Source organism: Doryrhamphus excisus, chromosome 17 (genome assembly GCF_030265055.1).
Source record: "Doryrhamphus excisus isolate RoL2022-K1 chromosome 17, RoL_Dexc_1.0, whole genome shotgun sequence".
NCBI classification, from domain to species: Eukaryota; Metazoa; Chordata; class Actinopteri; order Syngnathiformes; family Syngnathidae; genus Doryrhamphus; species Doryrhamphus excisus.
In genome coordinates, this window is record NC_080482.1 from 4,819,013 (window position 1) to 4,836,170 (window position 17,158).

A 17,158-nucleotide genomic window follows, 5' to 3' on the forward strand; every position below is an offset into this window, starting at 1 on the left:
TAATAACTCACGTGTTAGCATTGGTTCCTTCTTGTTGTAGCATCCGTGGGTCAATCACATGACATTAGTCTCTTATTTATTATTATTATCCTCACTATGATGTCAATTTGACATGTATTTAGCATGTAATTAGCATCTTACGTGCATGCTAGGGGATAAAAGAGACTCCTGCTGCGTTAAACATACTAGCTAGGTACCGAGCTAACTTGTTAGCCTACAATGTATTTACTCTAAGCTTTAGCATTGGTGTTAGCATTGGTTCCTTCTTGTTGTAGCATCCGTGGGTCAATCGCATGACATTAGTCTATTATTTATTATTATTATCCTCACTATGATGTCAATTTGACATGTAATTAGCATGTAATTAGCATCTTACGCGCATGCTAGGGGATACAAGCGACTCCTGCTGCGTTAAGCATAGCAAGGTACCTAGCTAACTCGTTAGCCTCCAAAGTATTTAATCTAAGCTTAAGAAAGGACAAATTCAGAAGCAAAAAAATAAGTTCAGGTAATGCAGGGGTGGGCAAACTACGGCCCGGGGGCCACATGTGGTCCACGAAGCATTTGAATCCAGCCAGTTGCGTATTTCAACTTTAAACATGCAAACTGGCAACATGACTTGCAGGTCGGATGTCTTATTTAGTTTTAAAAAAACAACACAACTGTAAAATATAAAATAAAATTTAAATAAAATGTAAAATAATTCAAGGAATATAATAAGCATAAGTTAGTGTAAAAATAGTATTAAAATATTTGCCCACCCCTGAGGTAATGTAATGTAAGGTGATGAACAATACTGACACCTAGTGACCATAATACGTATGTAGTGTTCTGGTGACATATGGACTAATAATAGATCATAGTCACCCATGAAACGGAGAAGTTAATAACACTCTGTTTCAGCAAACGCTATCTAAAGTTATGGTTTTATACCTCCTATTTTATTATTGTTAATCGGCTGCATTGCACAAAAAGGTTACCATATCCTGTGTTATCCTGTTTTTGTCTTGCCTCCAGCGTTCCAGTCGAGATCCACGGGGCTCGGATAACTTGTCCGCCAAGTCTTCAGACAGTGATGTAAGCGACGTGTCCGCTGTGTCGAGAACCAGTAGTGCCTCTCGGTTCAGCAGCACGAGCTACATGTCTGTCCAGTCTGAACGGCCACAAGGAAACCGCAAGATCCGGTAGGCTGACCTCTAGTGGGAGGGGGGGGGCCAGACGACGTTCGACGTTTTTCACCGTGAATCCATTTTTTCAGAAGTGGACAAATCCCCCACAGCTGAAATGTGTTTTGTTCCCGTATACGTTCCCATGTTCAGACATTTTCTGCATTGAAATTGTTTGCACATGGTTTTCCTCTCGATGAAAATGCACTGCCATTTTCTTCGCCTCCCCTCCCGCGGTGAGTTCAGGTTTGGCTCTGTTGTAGAAAAATCTAGAACCAAATGGTTGAACTCCACTGATTTGAAGCTGTGGGTGAAGCTTGTCCACATCTGCGGAAACATCAAACACATTCATCATGTTGGTGTTTCTTACATGAGAGAAAAACAAATGTACCGTATTGCATGATACGTTGCCGTAAGTCTATGTTTCTGTCTTCACTTGCTTTTGATCTTGGCTGTACTACTTAAGTGTGTTTGGCTTTCTTTCTCCACTTGTTGACATTTCTCATGCTTTGTTTGGTTTTCTTTCTGCTGTGCATGTGCCGCTGTCTTGCTTCTGTCTCCATCTACAGCCATTTACGATCAAGGAGCCCGTCTCGGGAGGGGGATGAGCATTTAGTTGAAGTACTAGAAGAGGAAGAGGCGGGCGGGAGAGGCGGAGGGGATGGGACGAGGGCCAATAAGGAAGGGATGGTGCAGGGAGAGAGAAAGGGATCAGGGAGCGAAGTAGACACACACGAACAGCGTCATGAAGATTTGCTGGAAAAAGAAGACGACTTGCACCAGCGGAGTATCTCAGAGACTGACCTCAGGTAACAAGTGTGGCAGCCTCGAACTGCACACTCCCAGTAGTCAATATAGGCCTCCAGTTGCCATGTGTCCACCATTTTGCACGTTTACAAAATGTTGTTTAAAGGTAGAGTGACTATTCCTCATTCATTAAAATGGAGGACTGTTACACCCGCAAACGTAATAACTGCCCACAAATGTAATAATCCCGCAAATGCAATAAATTTCCCACAAACGTAATAAAATTTGCCCACTGCAAACATAATACTGAATTTATTACAAATTATTGCATTATTATTACATTTTGTTTGTGGGCCTACATGTGCGTTTTAGTTACAGTATATTAATGTATGTGTGATTTTGTGTGTATATGGGGAAGAAATAATCAAAAAAATAATAAAATATAATAATAATAATAATTTTATTAAAGCAATTGCAATTATCACAATTATCTTATCTTTTTTTAATTTAAAATAAATTATAATTTAATAAGTAAAGATTCCTTTAATGTATTCAAACGATACTCTTTGAATAATATTTTTTCTGTGTATTTTTTCACTTTCCCACATATCTAATAATTTCCTGCAAATGTAATAACTATGACATTCATACATGAATTCAGTATTACGTTTGCAGTAGCAAATTGTATTACGTTTGTGGGCAGTTATTACGTTTGCTGGTGTAACAAGGACAATATATATCATACAAAAATCATTAATAAATATCATACATACAGTGGATCCTCAAGCATTCTTGATTCAGCATTTGTGCCCCCCAAAACACGCCATGAACACGCTATTGTTGCGTGCTGCAAAGTTCTGTGTCAAAAATTGTTAAAAAACGCTTAGTGTCCGTCCACATAGGAATGTTTTCAGGTTAAAGTATTTTTTTTTAAATGTCTTGCAAAGTGCGAAAATCTGATAATGATGCGGCCATGCAAACAAGCAAAACACTACTTTCTGAAAATGACGACATCGAGGTTTTCTACCTCTGTCGAAGAGCCAGTATAATATCAGATTATTTTGACTGGCACAAGTATTTCCACTTGATCATCAGTCTGGAAAAAATCAAGTGGAAATGGAAGACGACAGATACACATGCGTTTTTTTTGTTTCTTCAGTAGTTTTGATTTCTCACAGTTTTGTATGTGTTCCTTATGTGTGTTTTCACCCAGTAATACATTCCTGTGTGGACAGGGCCTTAATTCCTCACAGATTTTTGCCAGTCGCTAATATGTTTACAATAAATCCCCCACGAAAAGCGGTGATCCTTTGTATATCAAGTAGAGACACACAAGCACCAAACATGTACATTTTCATGCTTGTGTTATTTCAAGAGAAACCAGGTATAAGAGAGTAGTTGATCTTCAGGGATCGTCTGCTGTTTTTTTATCAGAAGCCCCCACATAGCAAGGGGGCTAAATTGGATTAGCTTCATCCCACTGCTTAGACATACAGTGTAGCTTTGTTAGCTCTCTGCTGATCATACATTAAATTGATCCTGTGATTATGCACAATTGTTTACATCCCACAATATAATAACGCAATTAGTTTAGGTCAAAGTTCAAAAGGGGGCGTTTGTAGCAAACTCACCGGTCACTAAATGTGAACTCCATATCACAGTAAGGACCTTATAGCTATTTTGAGTATTATCCAATCAATGATGGCACTTTTATTGCGGCCCCAAAAGAGTTATTTTGACCTATTTGTCCAAACTAAAGTATGTCAAGAAGAAACGTATTTATAGCTGAGAGAGCAAGAGTGGCTTACAAAGCTAATACAATGTCCCCACCATCAAATTGAGTTCACAGCAGGATCCACATTAGTTCTACTTGTCAGCAAGTAATACTCAGTATCTTCTTGTCTTGAGTCAAAACTCATTACGCTAATAGCATTACCCCTTTATATAGGACTAACACTACAGCAGTGTGAACTGTCTGCAAATACACATCTCGGGAAGGAGTAGAACTAGTGGAAAAACACAAGAGCATAGAAAGTGCAAAATACAAACACTGAAATATAATCTTTCTTGAAAAATAAACATGCAAAACGATTGTAAATGTAACTTAAAAGCCATAGTTGACCACGCTAGATTTTTTTATAGGCTTTTTCTTCGGCTTTTATTCAGGAGTGTTGAGACAATTGTCCCAATATTTATCTTTGATGGCTGTACTTTGTACGTTGCTTCACTGTTATCTGTGCCGCTCTGCTGAATGTTGTATCTGTATTGCCAGTATTTTGTTTGTCTGAATGTCTATGTGTTACTGTGTGTTACTGTGTGTTACTGTGTGACGTCCACTTCCGATACCCTGGCATTCCCACAACCTACCCAACCTCTTTTTTAGGCATGCTACAGCTATCATTCATCACCTGTCGGCTACTGACCGGTCACTTTCAGGAAAGGGAAAAAGCCATTTAAACTTTTTTTTTTAAATAAATGCATGACCAAATTTATGAGACATATTAAAGATGTATAGTCATATAAGCCAAAAAGACAATTTTTTTGGCCTTGGCTGCATATATTAGGCTGATTTGGTTGTATTTCATACAGGCATGACCAAAAAAGCATTGGCATCTTTAGCTAAAAACATATTTGGCATGCTAATATTTCCTTTTTACCGTGACTGTATTTAGTCCCACCAATCTGTATTCAAGCAGGATCCCAATACTTGACTGAAAGTGATCTGGATCAACCCTGCATTTATCAGACTATAAACTGTGTCCTTCATGACGATTACAGTATAAACTTGTGACAGTATACAGTATAAACTCACAAGTTGTGCTTTTCGGAGAAATCACACAATAAGAAATTCGATGATCATGTTTCTGTATGTATTTTAGCTTTACTCATCACACAATACAAATACATTGAGCCAAAAAGCACAATTTTAAACAATTACTTTAATTTATCATTAATAAAATACTTATACAAATACCCTACAATATAAATTTAATTACTATTTTATTTTTAATATTAATGCATAAAAATATATAATAATAAAAAATGTGTTGATTGATATTGTAGAATATTTTAAGTGCAAAGGTCTTTGTGAGAACTAAATGATAACTAAACAACATAAGCAAGATTTCACTGCACTAAAAACTAAATAAAACTAAAAATAAAAATTCCTCAATTTTAGTGTAATATTAATTTGAGAGGACAAAGGAACATTAAATCGAGATACATTCTTATCTCCTGCTGTTGACAACACTGGCGTTAGCCTACACCATGGATCTGCAACCATTAGCATCAAAACAGCTATGTTGAAGACCCACATGCAGCTGTGGCTCTGCAGATAATGAGCTAACACACACTAAAAACAAAATTAAACCCACACGAGGACCTTAAAATACTGAAATTGACCAATACTGTAAGGCAGCTGGCTTGTAATTGTAAAAGGTTTGTTCATTGTTCAGCCATGCTCACACCATGAATGCACTGAAGCAAACTGATTCAACAGAAACATGGCTTTGAGGTATATTTACTTGTGACTCATCCACTGTGTATTCAGGTCACAGTGTAAATACTAATCTACTACACGTTAAAAACATCATAACAGCCAAATGTGGTTTTAGTCTTATGAGCACTTTGGTTTCACACAGAGGCAATCACACACACACACACACACACACACACGTGTCCAGTTGCCTCCAAGATGGGTCCAGGCTTCCATTTGCACTTTAAATCTCTCACCTCTTCTCCTCGACGCTATCGTCCACTCGCGTTGCCCCGGTAACGGTTCATTCATGTGAGTAAGACCAGTGTTTTCAAGGACAGGGACCGATCATTACTGAAAGGAAGGAAAGGATATTTGCTTGAATCCCATTTGCTAAAACCCATCCACCTCATTCAACAACAGCTCATCTCATTAACAAAAGCAAAGTTCATGTTTCCCATCGAAGATCGGAAAAGGCATTGCAGATGTATAGTTTAAGAGCACAGCAGTTTACATGGACACATACTTCACTGAATAACCTAAGCCAGGCTTTTTATATGATTTTTGATATGTGCTGTTAAAGGATTTTTGACTTCAAATCTACATTTGGGTCATTTCCTTCTATCCTTTTTGTTTATTACATTTGACAGTAATTGGTTTGTCACCTTTTTTCTCAGTAACCTTCAGAGTGTGACCAACACTGTAACTAAAGCTGACAAAACCAAAAACAAACAACAGTCCGGGTTTTGCTCTTCCTTGGGAACATCATGCTCTAGATAAAAAAAAATGTGTTCCAAAATCTGCATTATAAGGAACATTATGTTCCTTGCCAGAGGTGTAAATCCCAAACCTTAACAGAGGTCTATTTTTTTAAGCAAGGACATTTGCTAAGTGAGATTAGCGTGAGAGCCGAAACTGTAGGGAAGAACTGTCGAAGAACCGTATGATGCCAGTGGGTTCTGTTGTTGATTGGAGCATACGTAGGTCAAAGTTATATCAACATATTAATAGGGTTTGGCTTCAGAGTTGAGCTCATTTACTTAGTAATGTTTAATGAGACGAGGATATGATCAGACTCATTAATGAACCCATTAGTAGATTTGGGAATAGGACTCATTCATTCATTCATTCATTATCGTTATTATTATTCATTATCTTATCGTCACAAGGGTCGCAGGGGTGCTGGAGTCGCGGGGGTGCTGGAGCGTATCCCAGCTGTCTTCGGGCGAGAGGTGGGGAAACACCCTGGACTGGTCGCCAGCCAATCACAGGGCACATATAGACAAACAACCATTCACACTCACATTCATACCTATGGACAATTTGGAGTCGCCAATTAACCTAGCATGTTTTTGGAATGTGGGAGGAAACCGGAGTACCCGGAGAAAACCCACGCGTCTCCAAGCTTAGAGGTCTGCGCTCTAACCACTTGACCGCCGTGCAGCCCGAATAGGACTCTATTTTGTTAATTATAAAATTAACAAAAATTGATCATTAACATGGGCTGCACGGCAACCGAGTGGTTAGCGCGCAGGCCTCACTGCTAGGAGACCCGAGTTCAATGAGTGAGTGAGTGTACTGATTGCCTGGCGACCAGTACAGGGTGTACCCCGCCCGAAGACAGCTGGGATAGGCTCCAGCACGCCTTGCAACCCTTGTGAGGATAAGCGGTAGAAAATGAATGAACGAATGATCATTGACGTCATTAACAGATATACTCCTGCTTAGGCAAATGAGCTTTGAGCACAGACTCATAGGGCTCTAATTTCGTAGTCACGCAGTCTGGCGCAGCGCTGCGCACCCACGCCTCCATCCCTCCCACCTCCAATGAAAAAGCATCCAGCACATCCACGGACATGATGAGCGATGAGTGTATCTGATTTGTGCTTTTTCTGGCAGAGTTTGTACTTCTAAAATGTTGATTTTATTTAGGAGTATACTGACTGCTGACTACATATACCGTATGGGACACTGTGTCCCGTTTTATTAGAACAACTTGACATCAAATTGCAGGCTTCTGAATTTGCTGCACGGGCTTGTTAGCCAATAACCTTTCAAACAATCAGGTTTTCCCTGAAGCTTCTGGAGTACATTAACTAATTAAAGGCACTGATGCCACAGCAAGTTTTCAATATTTATGTGTGGAGGGAAGACTGATCCACTGCAGAACCCCGAGGCACGGGTACTGGCATAAACACATAAACACAGCGGATTACGAGGAAGAGCATAGCAGCGTGTCCACACCGTGGACATCTGTCTTCTTTCAGCGGCGATGACAAAACTTAGCGTTCCTTCCCAAACATGCCACTCAATGCCAGCACTGCAATGAGTGATTATTAGTTTTGATAACATAATACCAGTAATCATAGATTCTTGACTAAAATGTATTTTAGCTTCAGCCATACTACTACTATTACTAATAAGAGCTGTGAAAAGTTATATTATCAGTCACAATTAACATTAACAATGATCACAACCGATCCGGAGGCACACAGTGTTTATGAACTAAATAAATATTTATTACCACATAAACACACACAAAAGAAATTGGTACCGCCAGATAACGATATTGATTCCCAGGTACGAGGCATCTTCAAGATTTGCCTTTTCCCAATTGAAATGACTGAAATACAGTACACGCTGTATAAAAGAACCCCATACATGCAATAAATGATTAACGTTAAACATTATCCATTGTGATCCATAGCCCAAGGGTGTCCGTACTGCTGATGAGATGACTTCTGCAGCACCCTTCAAAAATAGCGTAACATGATGAGCTAAAATAAGATGTTAATTTAGGCCGCGCCCTCAATAGGAAGCACAAGACAATCAACTCTGCAGAAGACAAAAAATATGACACAGAAATGTAAACCATTAGCTTAGTTTCTTTCTGTTTGGTGGACTGCTAAGCAGCATCAAGGTCGGATCCTTCACATCTTACAGTAAAGTCGAAATGCTTAAGGCCTTTTTGGTTTTAAAATGTATCCATCGACTTTGGGAACATTCATTCATTCATTCATTTTCTACTGCTTTTCCTCATGAGAGTCGCAGAGGGTGCTGGAGCCTATCCCAGCTATCTTCGGGCGAGAGGCGGGGTACACCCTGGACTGGTTGCCAGCCAATCACAGGGGACATATAGACAAACAACCACTCACACTCACATTCATACCTATGGACAATTTGGAGTCGCTAATTAACCTAGCATGTTTTTGGAATGGGCTGCACGGCGGTCGAGTGTTTAGCGTGCAGACCTCACAGCTAGGAGACCCAAGTTCAATCCCACCCTCGGCCATCTCTGTGTGGAGTTTGCATGTTCTCCCCGTGCATGCGTGGGTTTTCTCCGGGTACTCCGGTTTCCTCCCACATTCCAAAAACATGCTAGGTTAATTAGCGAATCCAAATTGTCCATAGGTATGAATGTGAGTGTGAATGGTTGTTTGTCTCTATGTGCCCTGTGATTGGCTGGCGACCAGTCCAGGGTGTACCCCGCCTCTTGCCCGAAGACAGCTGGGATAGGCTCCAGCACTCCCACGACCCTTGTCGGAGGAAACCGGAGTACCCGGAGAAAACCCACGCATGCACGCGGAGAACATGCAAACTCCACACAGAGATGGCGGAGGGTGGAATTGAACCCTGGTCCCCTAGCTGTGAGGTCTGCGCGCTAACCACTCTCACACCGTTCAGCCGCCACTTTGGGAACAGCAGTCGATAAAAAAACTTGAGTCAATCCTATCACACATCGTCTTGTTTTGAGTTGTAAATATTAACTATCCACTTACAACGTGCAGCCTGATGCTGTTTAAGTAATAAATGTCAAGCTCGCCACACAGGCATACACACCCTGGACTATATATTGTAATGTCTGTCATGAATTCCTGTACCTGAACACTGTGCTTTTCTTCTTTTCACCCCACACCTCCTCATCTCCTCTCCCTCTCCTGTCGTCTTTCCTTTTTCTGTTTTCATCCTCTCCTTTACTTTGTCACATCCTCTCTGCTGGTCTTCCTGTCCTTTGGCCATCTCTGTTGTCGCCTCCCTTATTCCCTCCCTCCCCCCCATGTCAATGGTGGTGGCTGACAGTGACTTTGCATCCAAAATGAAAAACAGGCAAATGGGCTCGTCCAGCGGTATGAACCTGACGAAGAGCACCAGCATCAGCGGTGACATGTGTAACCTGGAAAAGACGGACGGCAGTCAGTCGGATACGGCAGTAGGCACGGTAGGCACTGACGACAAGAAGAGGCGCTCCAGCATTGGTGCCAAAATGCAGGCCATGGTTGGCATGTCGCGCAAGAGCCGGAGCACCTCTCAGCTAAGCCAAACAGGTAGGAAGTCAAAGCTCATATCGCCGTTGTGTCCGTTTGTGCGTCTTATATGTGCATCTGTCCTGTGGTCGTCTTATGTCGTTACATCATGTCTGTGTTCTCTTTTATCCAGCTTTTCCTTTTTACAACTTTTAGCGTGCTGTCGGGAGGCTTTGGACTCGGCAAAAGCGTTTGCTGGAGATGAAGCCAACAGTGTGACTTTTTCCTCATATCTCCCTCTTTCTTCTAGGCTCCGTCACTTCTGGAAATGTCTCTACTGCTTACTTATTACTTTCTGTTATGTTGTGTCTTGTTTCGTTTTCATGCATAATGACGCTGATTATGACGTCTGTGATCATTTATCATTTAAGTTTGGAATTTGTGTCACCGCTGCTCTTGTTGCCATGTTCCCGATGCGGCTGTCAGGTTTCTGATGCTCATTTGAATACGGTGGCGGTGTTTATAAAGGATGCCTCGTATTGTCGGTGGTGTGTCTCGGTGTAAATGACAGAATTGAGACAGGAAGTGGGAAGGGTTGGCAAATGCTGATTTTTTTAAATTTAGATTCCTTTTGAATGATTTTTTATTTTTATGCATTGAGGTTGCATCCAGTCGTAGGTAAAGCCCTGGACGTCATTGACCTAATTTGTTTTTATGTACGTTATAACTCTTTAAACTCTTTAAAATTGTGTCAGTTTATGTGAAGTTTATCCGATTGGTCCTCTTGCCCTCCTCAGCTGCAGTCCTCTAGCTAAAACAGCCTGACCCAAAGTGGTACCCTTGGTGAGCTCGGTGTGTTACACTGACGAGACATTGCCTGCATTAAGTAAGCCATGGATGAAGAGTCATTGTGAAAGACATAGTGGAAAAAACGTTCTTAGTGTGGAAGTGGTACATTTTTGGCTTCTTACTTTTTCCTTCTTTCCCACTCAGTTTCAAAACTATTCTTAAGTTATGACTAAAGCTTAGATTTCTATTATAGTGACAGCTGCTTCTTTAATTTGGTGTAAACAAAGTATTATTTTTTAATGCCACACCATCAACCCACATTACATTCGAGAGACTAAGAGAGACTAAGAGAACAACAAATACCTTTCCTAATGCCAACAGTGAGATATTATGTCTGCTATATAAGAAGATACGAGTATAAAGGTGATTATAGGGGTGTTATTTCATATCTACAGGGCTCTAATAATGTAAAAAAAACTTTTTTAAAAGCAATTAAATGCAATAAATGAGGGAAGACTGTGTTATATTGATTTGGCGGTGCCACACTGTCAGCTGTTTTTCTGTTCACAAGTTATGAAAGCAATAATAATAATCAAAAGTAGACTTTGGAGGCCAGTCAGTATTCAGGTTTTGCTGCTTAATGATGTGGATAATATAATAAATTAGGCCAAATCATTTGCTGTTTTTATAATAAGCAAAACTTGTTTTGGACCGACACATTTTTCAAAATGACTGTTTCGTTTTTTTCTGTGTTTTTTTTTTTTTTTTTAAAGCTGAACTATGAGCAGAGGTAATTTATCTGTGTTTCGCTGGACTCTTATCTCAGCAGCTCCTCACCCGGCTGAGGCTGCTAATTAATTTCCCAGAGGTCCGGAACAGACATGCTGCTTTCAGGATGATGCATGAAAGGAATACAGTAGCACAGGTACAATCAAAACTGAAGGAAAGCAGTACCCTGCTGCTGCCTTCTTACCCCTCCTAGTGCTTTCTCCTCCTCTCTGACATTTATCTTACCATCTTTATATTCCTCTTATTTCATATTCATAGATTGTACATCAGGATTTGGTAGTTCAACATGCATGCAAGCAGCTTCTACAGTGGTGAAAATATTATGAAGAAGATGTATTAATGTATAGATGTTCAGGTTAGTGAAACAATAATGGCGTAATATCATTAAACGTTTGTTCAATGTTTTTTTTAAGCATAATCAGTTGAGTGCTATACAGATGACAGCACAAATGATACCTTCAATTGCATATGACTACCGGGCAAATGTGCTTCTGACTAAATATTGACTTCCAACTTGATATTTTTACATTTTTGCAACCAAAATAAATCACTTCCTCTTCTTACCTTCTCTAAATGTTGACATGAGGAAGCCTGGCAATAATACTTTTTTCAGTATGAGATGTAGTTATTTTTATTTTCTACCGCTTTTCCTCACGAGGGTCGCGGGGGTGCTGGAGCCTATCCCAGCTGTCTTCAGGCGACAGCCAATCACAGGGCACATATAGACAAACAACCATTCACACTCACATTCATACCTATGGACAATTTGGAGTCGCCAATTAACCTAGCATGTTTTTGGAATGTGGGAGGAAACCGGAGTACCCGGAGAAAACCCACGCATGCACGGGGAGAATATGCAAAATCCACACAGAAATGTGTGGAATCGAACTTGGGTCGCCAAGCCGGGAGGCCTGCATGCTAACCGCTCGTCCACCCTGCAGCCCTAGTTATTTTTATATTCAATGAAATACAAGCACTCACCTGTGGATATCAGGACATAATTATACAGCATGGTGACCAAACGTCCTATTCTCCCAGGACATGGCCTGTTTTCACAGTCCTTTCCTGGTCACCCTGTTTTTTGAGTTTTTATTTTTTATTTTTAGAAAGTGATGAACATGCCCTGGTTTTCAATGTTATTCATTGGGTCATTAAATTCAGCGGCGTTATGACTTTTTGAATCTGTGTTGCCAAAAAGCCGATTAATGAGATTGATTGAAACAATCTCACACAATATTTCACCTTATGAGGTGAATAACTATTGAATTATTTCATTTTGCTACACTGATCATATTCTAAGACTGGACAACATCAAAGATGGGCTGCAGGAAGTGTAAACTACCCTTGGGTATTATACCGTGTCTGGCTATGTGTACGTTTGTAAGTCTAAGAATGTGTGCGTCTGGATAGTAGCACTCCGTTGTAAGTTGTGTTTAAAGTGTCCGGGGCCGGCATCGCTTTCTGACGCTCTGTCTGGTCGACCGGTCTCATTAATCAAGACATTTTTCACGCAACACTTCTGGGATGTTACACTCTTTTCCTGTTGCGGGAGAACTGGCAACATTCTTCAGATTCCAGTCCTCTGAGGTTGATGTGCTTGTGACTGAGACCACGTATGTGTCACCGTGCTTTAATGGTAAATTATATTAGTCATGCTGATGTGATGCAAGCGCATATTCAGGACTACAATGGAAAGTCTTCAAAACAAGCGTTAAAGAGCTGAAACCAATATTATGTTTCTTTTGCGAATATAAATACGATGGCAATTAACCTTGATAACACTGTTAGCGTCTTAGCAGTAAGACATAATTATGACTTTTCAGGTGGTAAACATGCATCCACGTGCAGCAGTTCTAATTAACTCTCTTAAGTACAGTACATGTCACGTTTGGTACGTGTACGACGGAGAAAAATATTCCAAAGCCTCTCGCCTTCCGTTGTCCATGCAGGTGCCTGGTTAAGAATACATTCAGGGGTGCAAAAGTTGAACCAACCGTCACGTGCTGAGTGTGTTGTTTGAGGAAGCGGCATTGACTGTCGCCACGTGTCCTTTGACGCACTTGGCGGGGGAGACTGAGACACACGGGAAAGTAATTGCTGTGTCTTTCTTGCTTGACTGGGATCATTACTTTGTTGGCACTGTTGAAAGGACGGCGTATTGCCCTCTGTTTCTTTGACTGCCGAGTATCAATCAGCACTGTGTTAATTATATTCTAATGAATTCTAATCAGATACAATATATTATATGAGGACATGTTGTTCTTATCATCTTTAATGTTCCTGTGTGGTGTGGGAGACACATGGCAGAATGAAAGTAGTGAAAGAAACTCTGTAAAGTACAAACATAGGATAGGAAGCCACTCACAATACAAATAAAAGGTATTCCGAAGACATATTTAAAGACACAATATGTATAATTTCACTAGGTGTCAGTATTGATACATTTTTGTTATTGTTTGTTGCATCTAATGTCTTATTGTCTGGTATTATGTCTACTATATTGGCTAATATGAGTGTAAAAGTGAGTTTAGAGCACGAATAATTATGTTAAAAACAGTATTTAGTATTTAGAAGTTCATAAAATTATTCCATTTATAAATAAAAAATCCTACTTTGTGGACATGTGCTTATCATGTTCAGGTTTGGAACCACTTAACCGCAATCAACAAGGAATTACTGTATACGAAGATTAATTAACAATGTTTACGCAGTATTTCCCACCCTAATGCAATCTATTTGTGGCTGGGGCTTGATTATAATTTAGCATAATTAGCATAATCGCCCAGTTATGCTAATATTACAATGATATAAAAACATTGATATCTAAAATATATATTTTTTATTTTATGTATATATGTATGTATATATATATATATATATATATATATATACATATATATATATATATAGCATAATTGCCCAATTATGCTAATTCTACAATGATATAATCAAGCCCAGCATGCTGCACCAGCATGTTATTTATGTTATTAAGTCCAGAAATGTGACACATTTGTCCCTCCTGCTATGTCTTCTTATTCTCTTGCACACCAGATGTGTAAGTGCTGTGTTAAAAATAGTCCCATTATTATGTGTTTATGAGTGAGGGCAAACAGTTAGCACGTAGCAAGTACAGTAAGTGCGGTGGTTCAAATGTATCTGTGGCGGGCCACCATAAATAAATGAATATATGGTTAGTGTGTAATTATAACCAAATATTGATCACATATGAGGATTTTTTTTAATTTGAACTCTAAGAGTAGTCCCCTTTTAGCATATAAGGAATAGTCTTATAAGGAATAGTCATAATAATATGTAAACTGCTGCTTTTTCTGGAGGAAAAGTCAGTGGAGAATATGGACTTCTGTTCAGAACTCAATCCAGAGGACTGTCAGACTGATGGCTGGAGACGCTGACAAAAACAAGCAAAGTAGGTGATGTTGTTCTTATAGCAGGCAGTCTAAAGCCAAGCAAATAGGAAAAAGAAACACCACAAGAGTACCCATTAAAATTACCCAATTGTTACCTTGTGTCCACTTTCCTCCAGATGGATGTTTAGAGTTGTTATTGGCTGTGCTGACCCAGAAGAAACCTGCAAATCAATTCCAACCATTAAGTGGCTCATTCACGGAAATAGGTGCTGCATCTTAGCAAGGAGGCGGAAGAACTAGCAATTTGTGTGTTTGTGTGTGTGCTTATGTGCGATTAGATGTAAAACGAGCAAGTTTTACGTATTTTTAAATTTTAATTATTATTATTTAAATTATTTATAATAAAACTAGCAAGTACAACTAAAACTATACGTAAAACTAGCAAGTTTTGCATATTTTTAAATTATGTTAATTATTATTTTAATTATTTATTATTATTATTATTATAAATATCATTTATAATTATTTTTTAAATTATTTTTAAATTAAGAATTTGTCGACTGATTTGTGAACTAAAATACAAATATACGGCATTCATAAGATGCATTCAAAGACTTGTATTTTTTTATTTTAATTATTATTATTTAAATTATTTATAAGTACAACTAAAACATACGTAAAACTAGCAAGTTTTGTATATTTTTAAATTATGTTAAATATTATTTAAATTATTTATTATTATTATTATAAGTTATAATTATTATTATTATTATTATTTATAATTATTATTGAAATTATTTTTAAATTAAGATTTTGTCAACTGATTTGTGAACTACAATACAAATATACGGCATTCAAAAGATGCATTCAAAGACGTTATGTAGTATTTTACACTGGTCACTAGGTGTCAGTAATGTTAAAGTTTGGTGAGGAAAACAAGCACCGGCCAATTTGAATCATCACACAACAGGCACAATAATAATATCATTATAATAATAATAACTGTGAAGCACCAATGTCCTCCTCAAGTCATTTAAATCAGGTTGACCTCAGATGTCTTCAGCATAGAAGTGGATCCAAAAGGGTTAATTTTTGGATTTGTTTGACGTGAAAGCGCACAGTTTGACGTTTGCGTGGGCACGTGCTGTGTTATTGTTAAAGGAAAAGTGAACTCCAAGTTGCTGACGGATGGTAAATGGCGTTTTTAGGTTGAGCATACGAATGTGATGATCATCTGGAGTTGTCGTTTTGTGCAAACAGAATTCCTCAGCGGTCAACACAGCTGTGTTATGATAGTAATGGCAATGAGAACAATAAAGGAGATGACTCTGGCACGTTCAAGTGCGGTTGAAGAAGGAACAAGGTTGCTGGCAGCCATGATGACGGCTTGTTTTCACTGGCCTCTGTGCATAGCATGTGGAGAGGAGGGATGGAAAAAATTATAGTGATGAATATGAATGAAAATAGCAGATATGAATAGCGCTATGAAGCACCGGGATGGAAAGGAACAAGTCAATGGAGGTAAATGAATTGGTGCAAATGGACTAGTGGAGGCAAACAGGATCTCTCGGTAGAGTCTGTTGAAGTTGGTTTAAGAAGCCGAGCCCTCTGATTGGTTGAGTGTGATGCTGCCCTCTCCCCTCCCCCCCTCCCCTGAAGAAAGAGGGGCTGCAGGGAGCATCAGGCACACAGCAGCACTGAGGCAGCCACTGAGGAAACATCCACAGCTGACGCCAGATTCCGCAGAGACAGACGAGCTTATATTCAATCTCCAAGCAGACTCGATATTATTTCAGCCGTCGATCAATCGATCCGCCGCGTAGAAGCCGACCACCAGTCACCATGGGCAGGCAGGGGCACGATACCTCTGCTCCGGCTGCTGGGATGCGTATCCAGCGCTCCCAGAGCAAGATGAGCTTATCTGCATCTTTTGAAGCCCTGGCTGTCTACTTCCCTTGCATGAACTCCTTTGATGAAGATGATGGAGGTAAGAAGATGCCTCGCTTTTTAGGAGAACCATGTGATGTTAGCAGGTGTTTGGTTGAATTACGTACATTTTGGTCAGTCAAAGGATTTGACAAAGTTTCTGTTGGTTCATTTGCTGATATGAACTGAACATTGGATGTGCCAACATCCCATCAATATGTGGAGAAATACTCAGCTAATGGAAACCAAAGATTTAGTATTGGGAATGAGAGTGATTGCCTGGAATTTATTGTGCAGTTTGTGGTTCTACCGGATTTACACTTAGGCATCCAACAGTATTTATTTACTTTAGCAATGCAGGAAAAAAAAATTCAGACGATGTCTGGTGGGCTACATTGTGGGCATCTTCAGTCATGCATTTCAAAGTAAACATGCGGCTCACACAAAATTAAGCTTGATTGATGGTTGGTATCCGTTTTAAACAAACCTGCCACGCAGGAGTCATGGGCATTGAACTTCTTTTTCAACGTTGGCATATGTTATAGTAATATTACAATTAGAGCTTTATAATGTGTGTTTGTGTGTGTGAATAGACAGGAAGTACAATTTGCTACATTTATGTATGCTGGAAAACACTGAAAAACAAGTAAATGT

General features: G+C 39.4%; 1 protein-coding gene across 32 annotated transcripts in view; it reads left to right on the forward strand.

Annotated features, from left to right (window-relative positions):
- Positions 1–17,158, forward strand: part of rims2a (regulating synaptic membrane exocytosis 2a) — a 112,008-nt gene that overhangs the window by 88,608 nt on the left and 6,242 nt on the right. For 25 of the 32 annotated variants that reach the window (XM_058053505.1, XM_058053500.1, XM_058053495.1 and 22 more), the window contains 3 exons: positions 1,018–1,184; positions 1,736–1,975; positions 9,496–9,713. In XM_058053505.1, the coding sequence (XP_057909488.1) occupies positions 1,018–1,184; positions 1,736–1,975; positions 9,496–9,713 (625 nt within the window). Of the gene's footprint in view, positions 1–1,017; positions 1,185–1,735; positions 1,976–9,468; positions 9,714–15,371; positions 16,566–17,158 lie in introns of those variants that run through there. The other 7 variants (XM_058053510.1, XM_058053514.1, XM_058053528.1 and 4 more) reach the window with 3 other exon arrangements.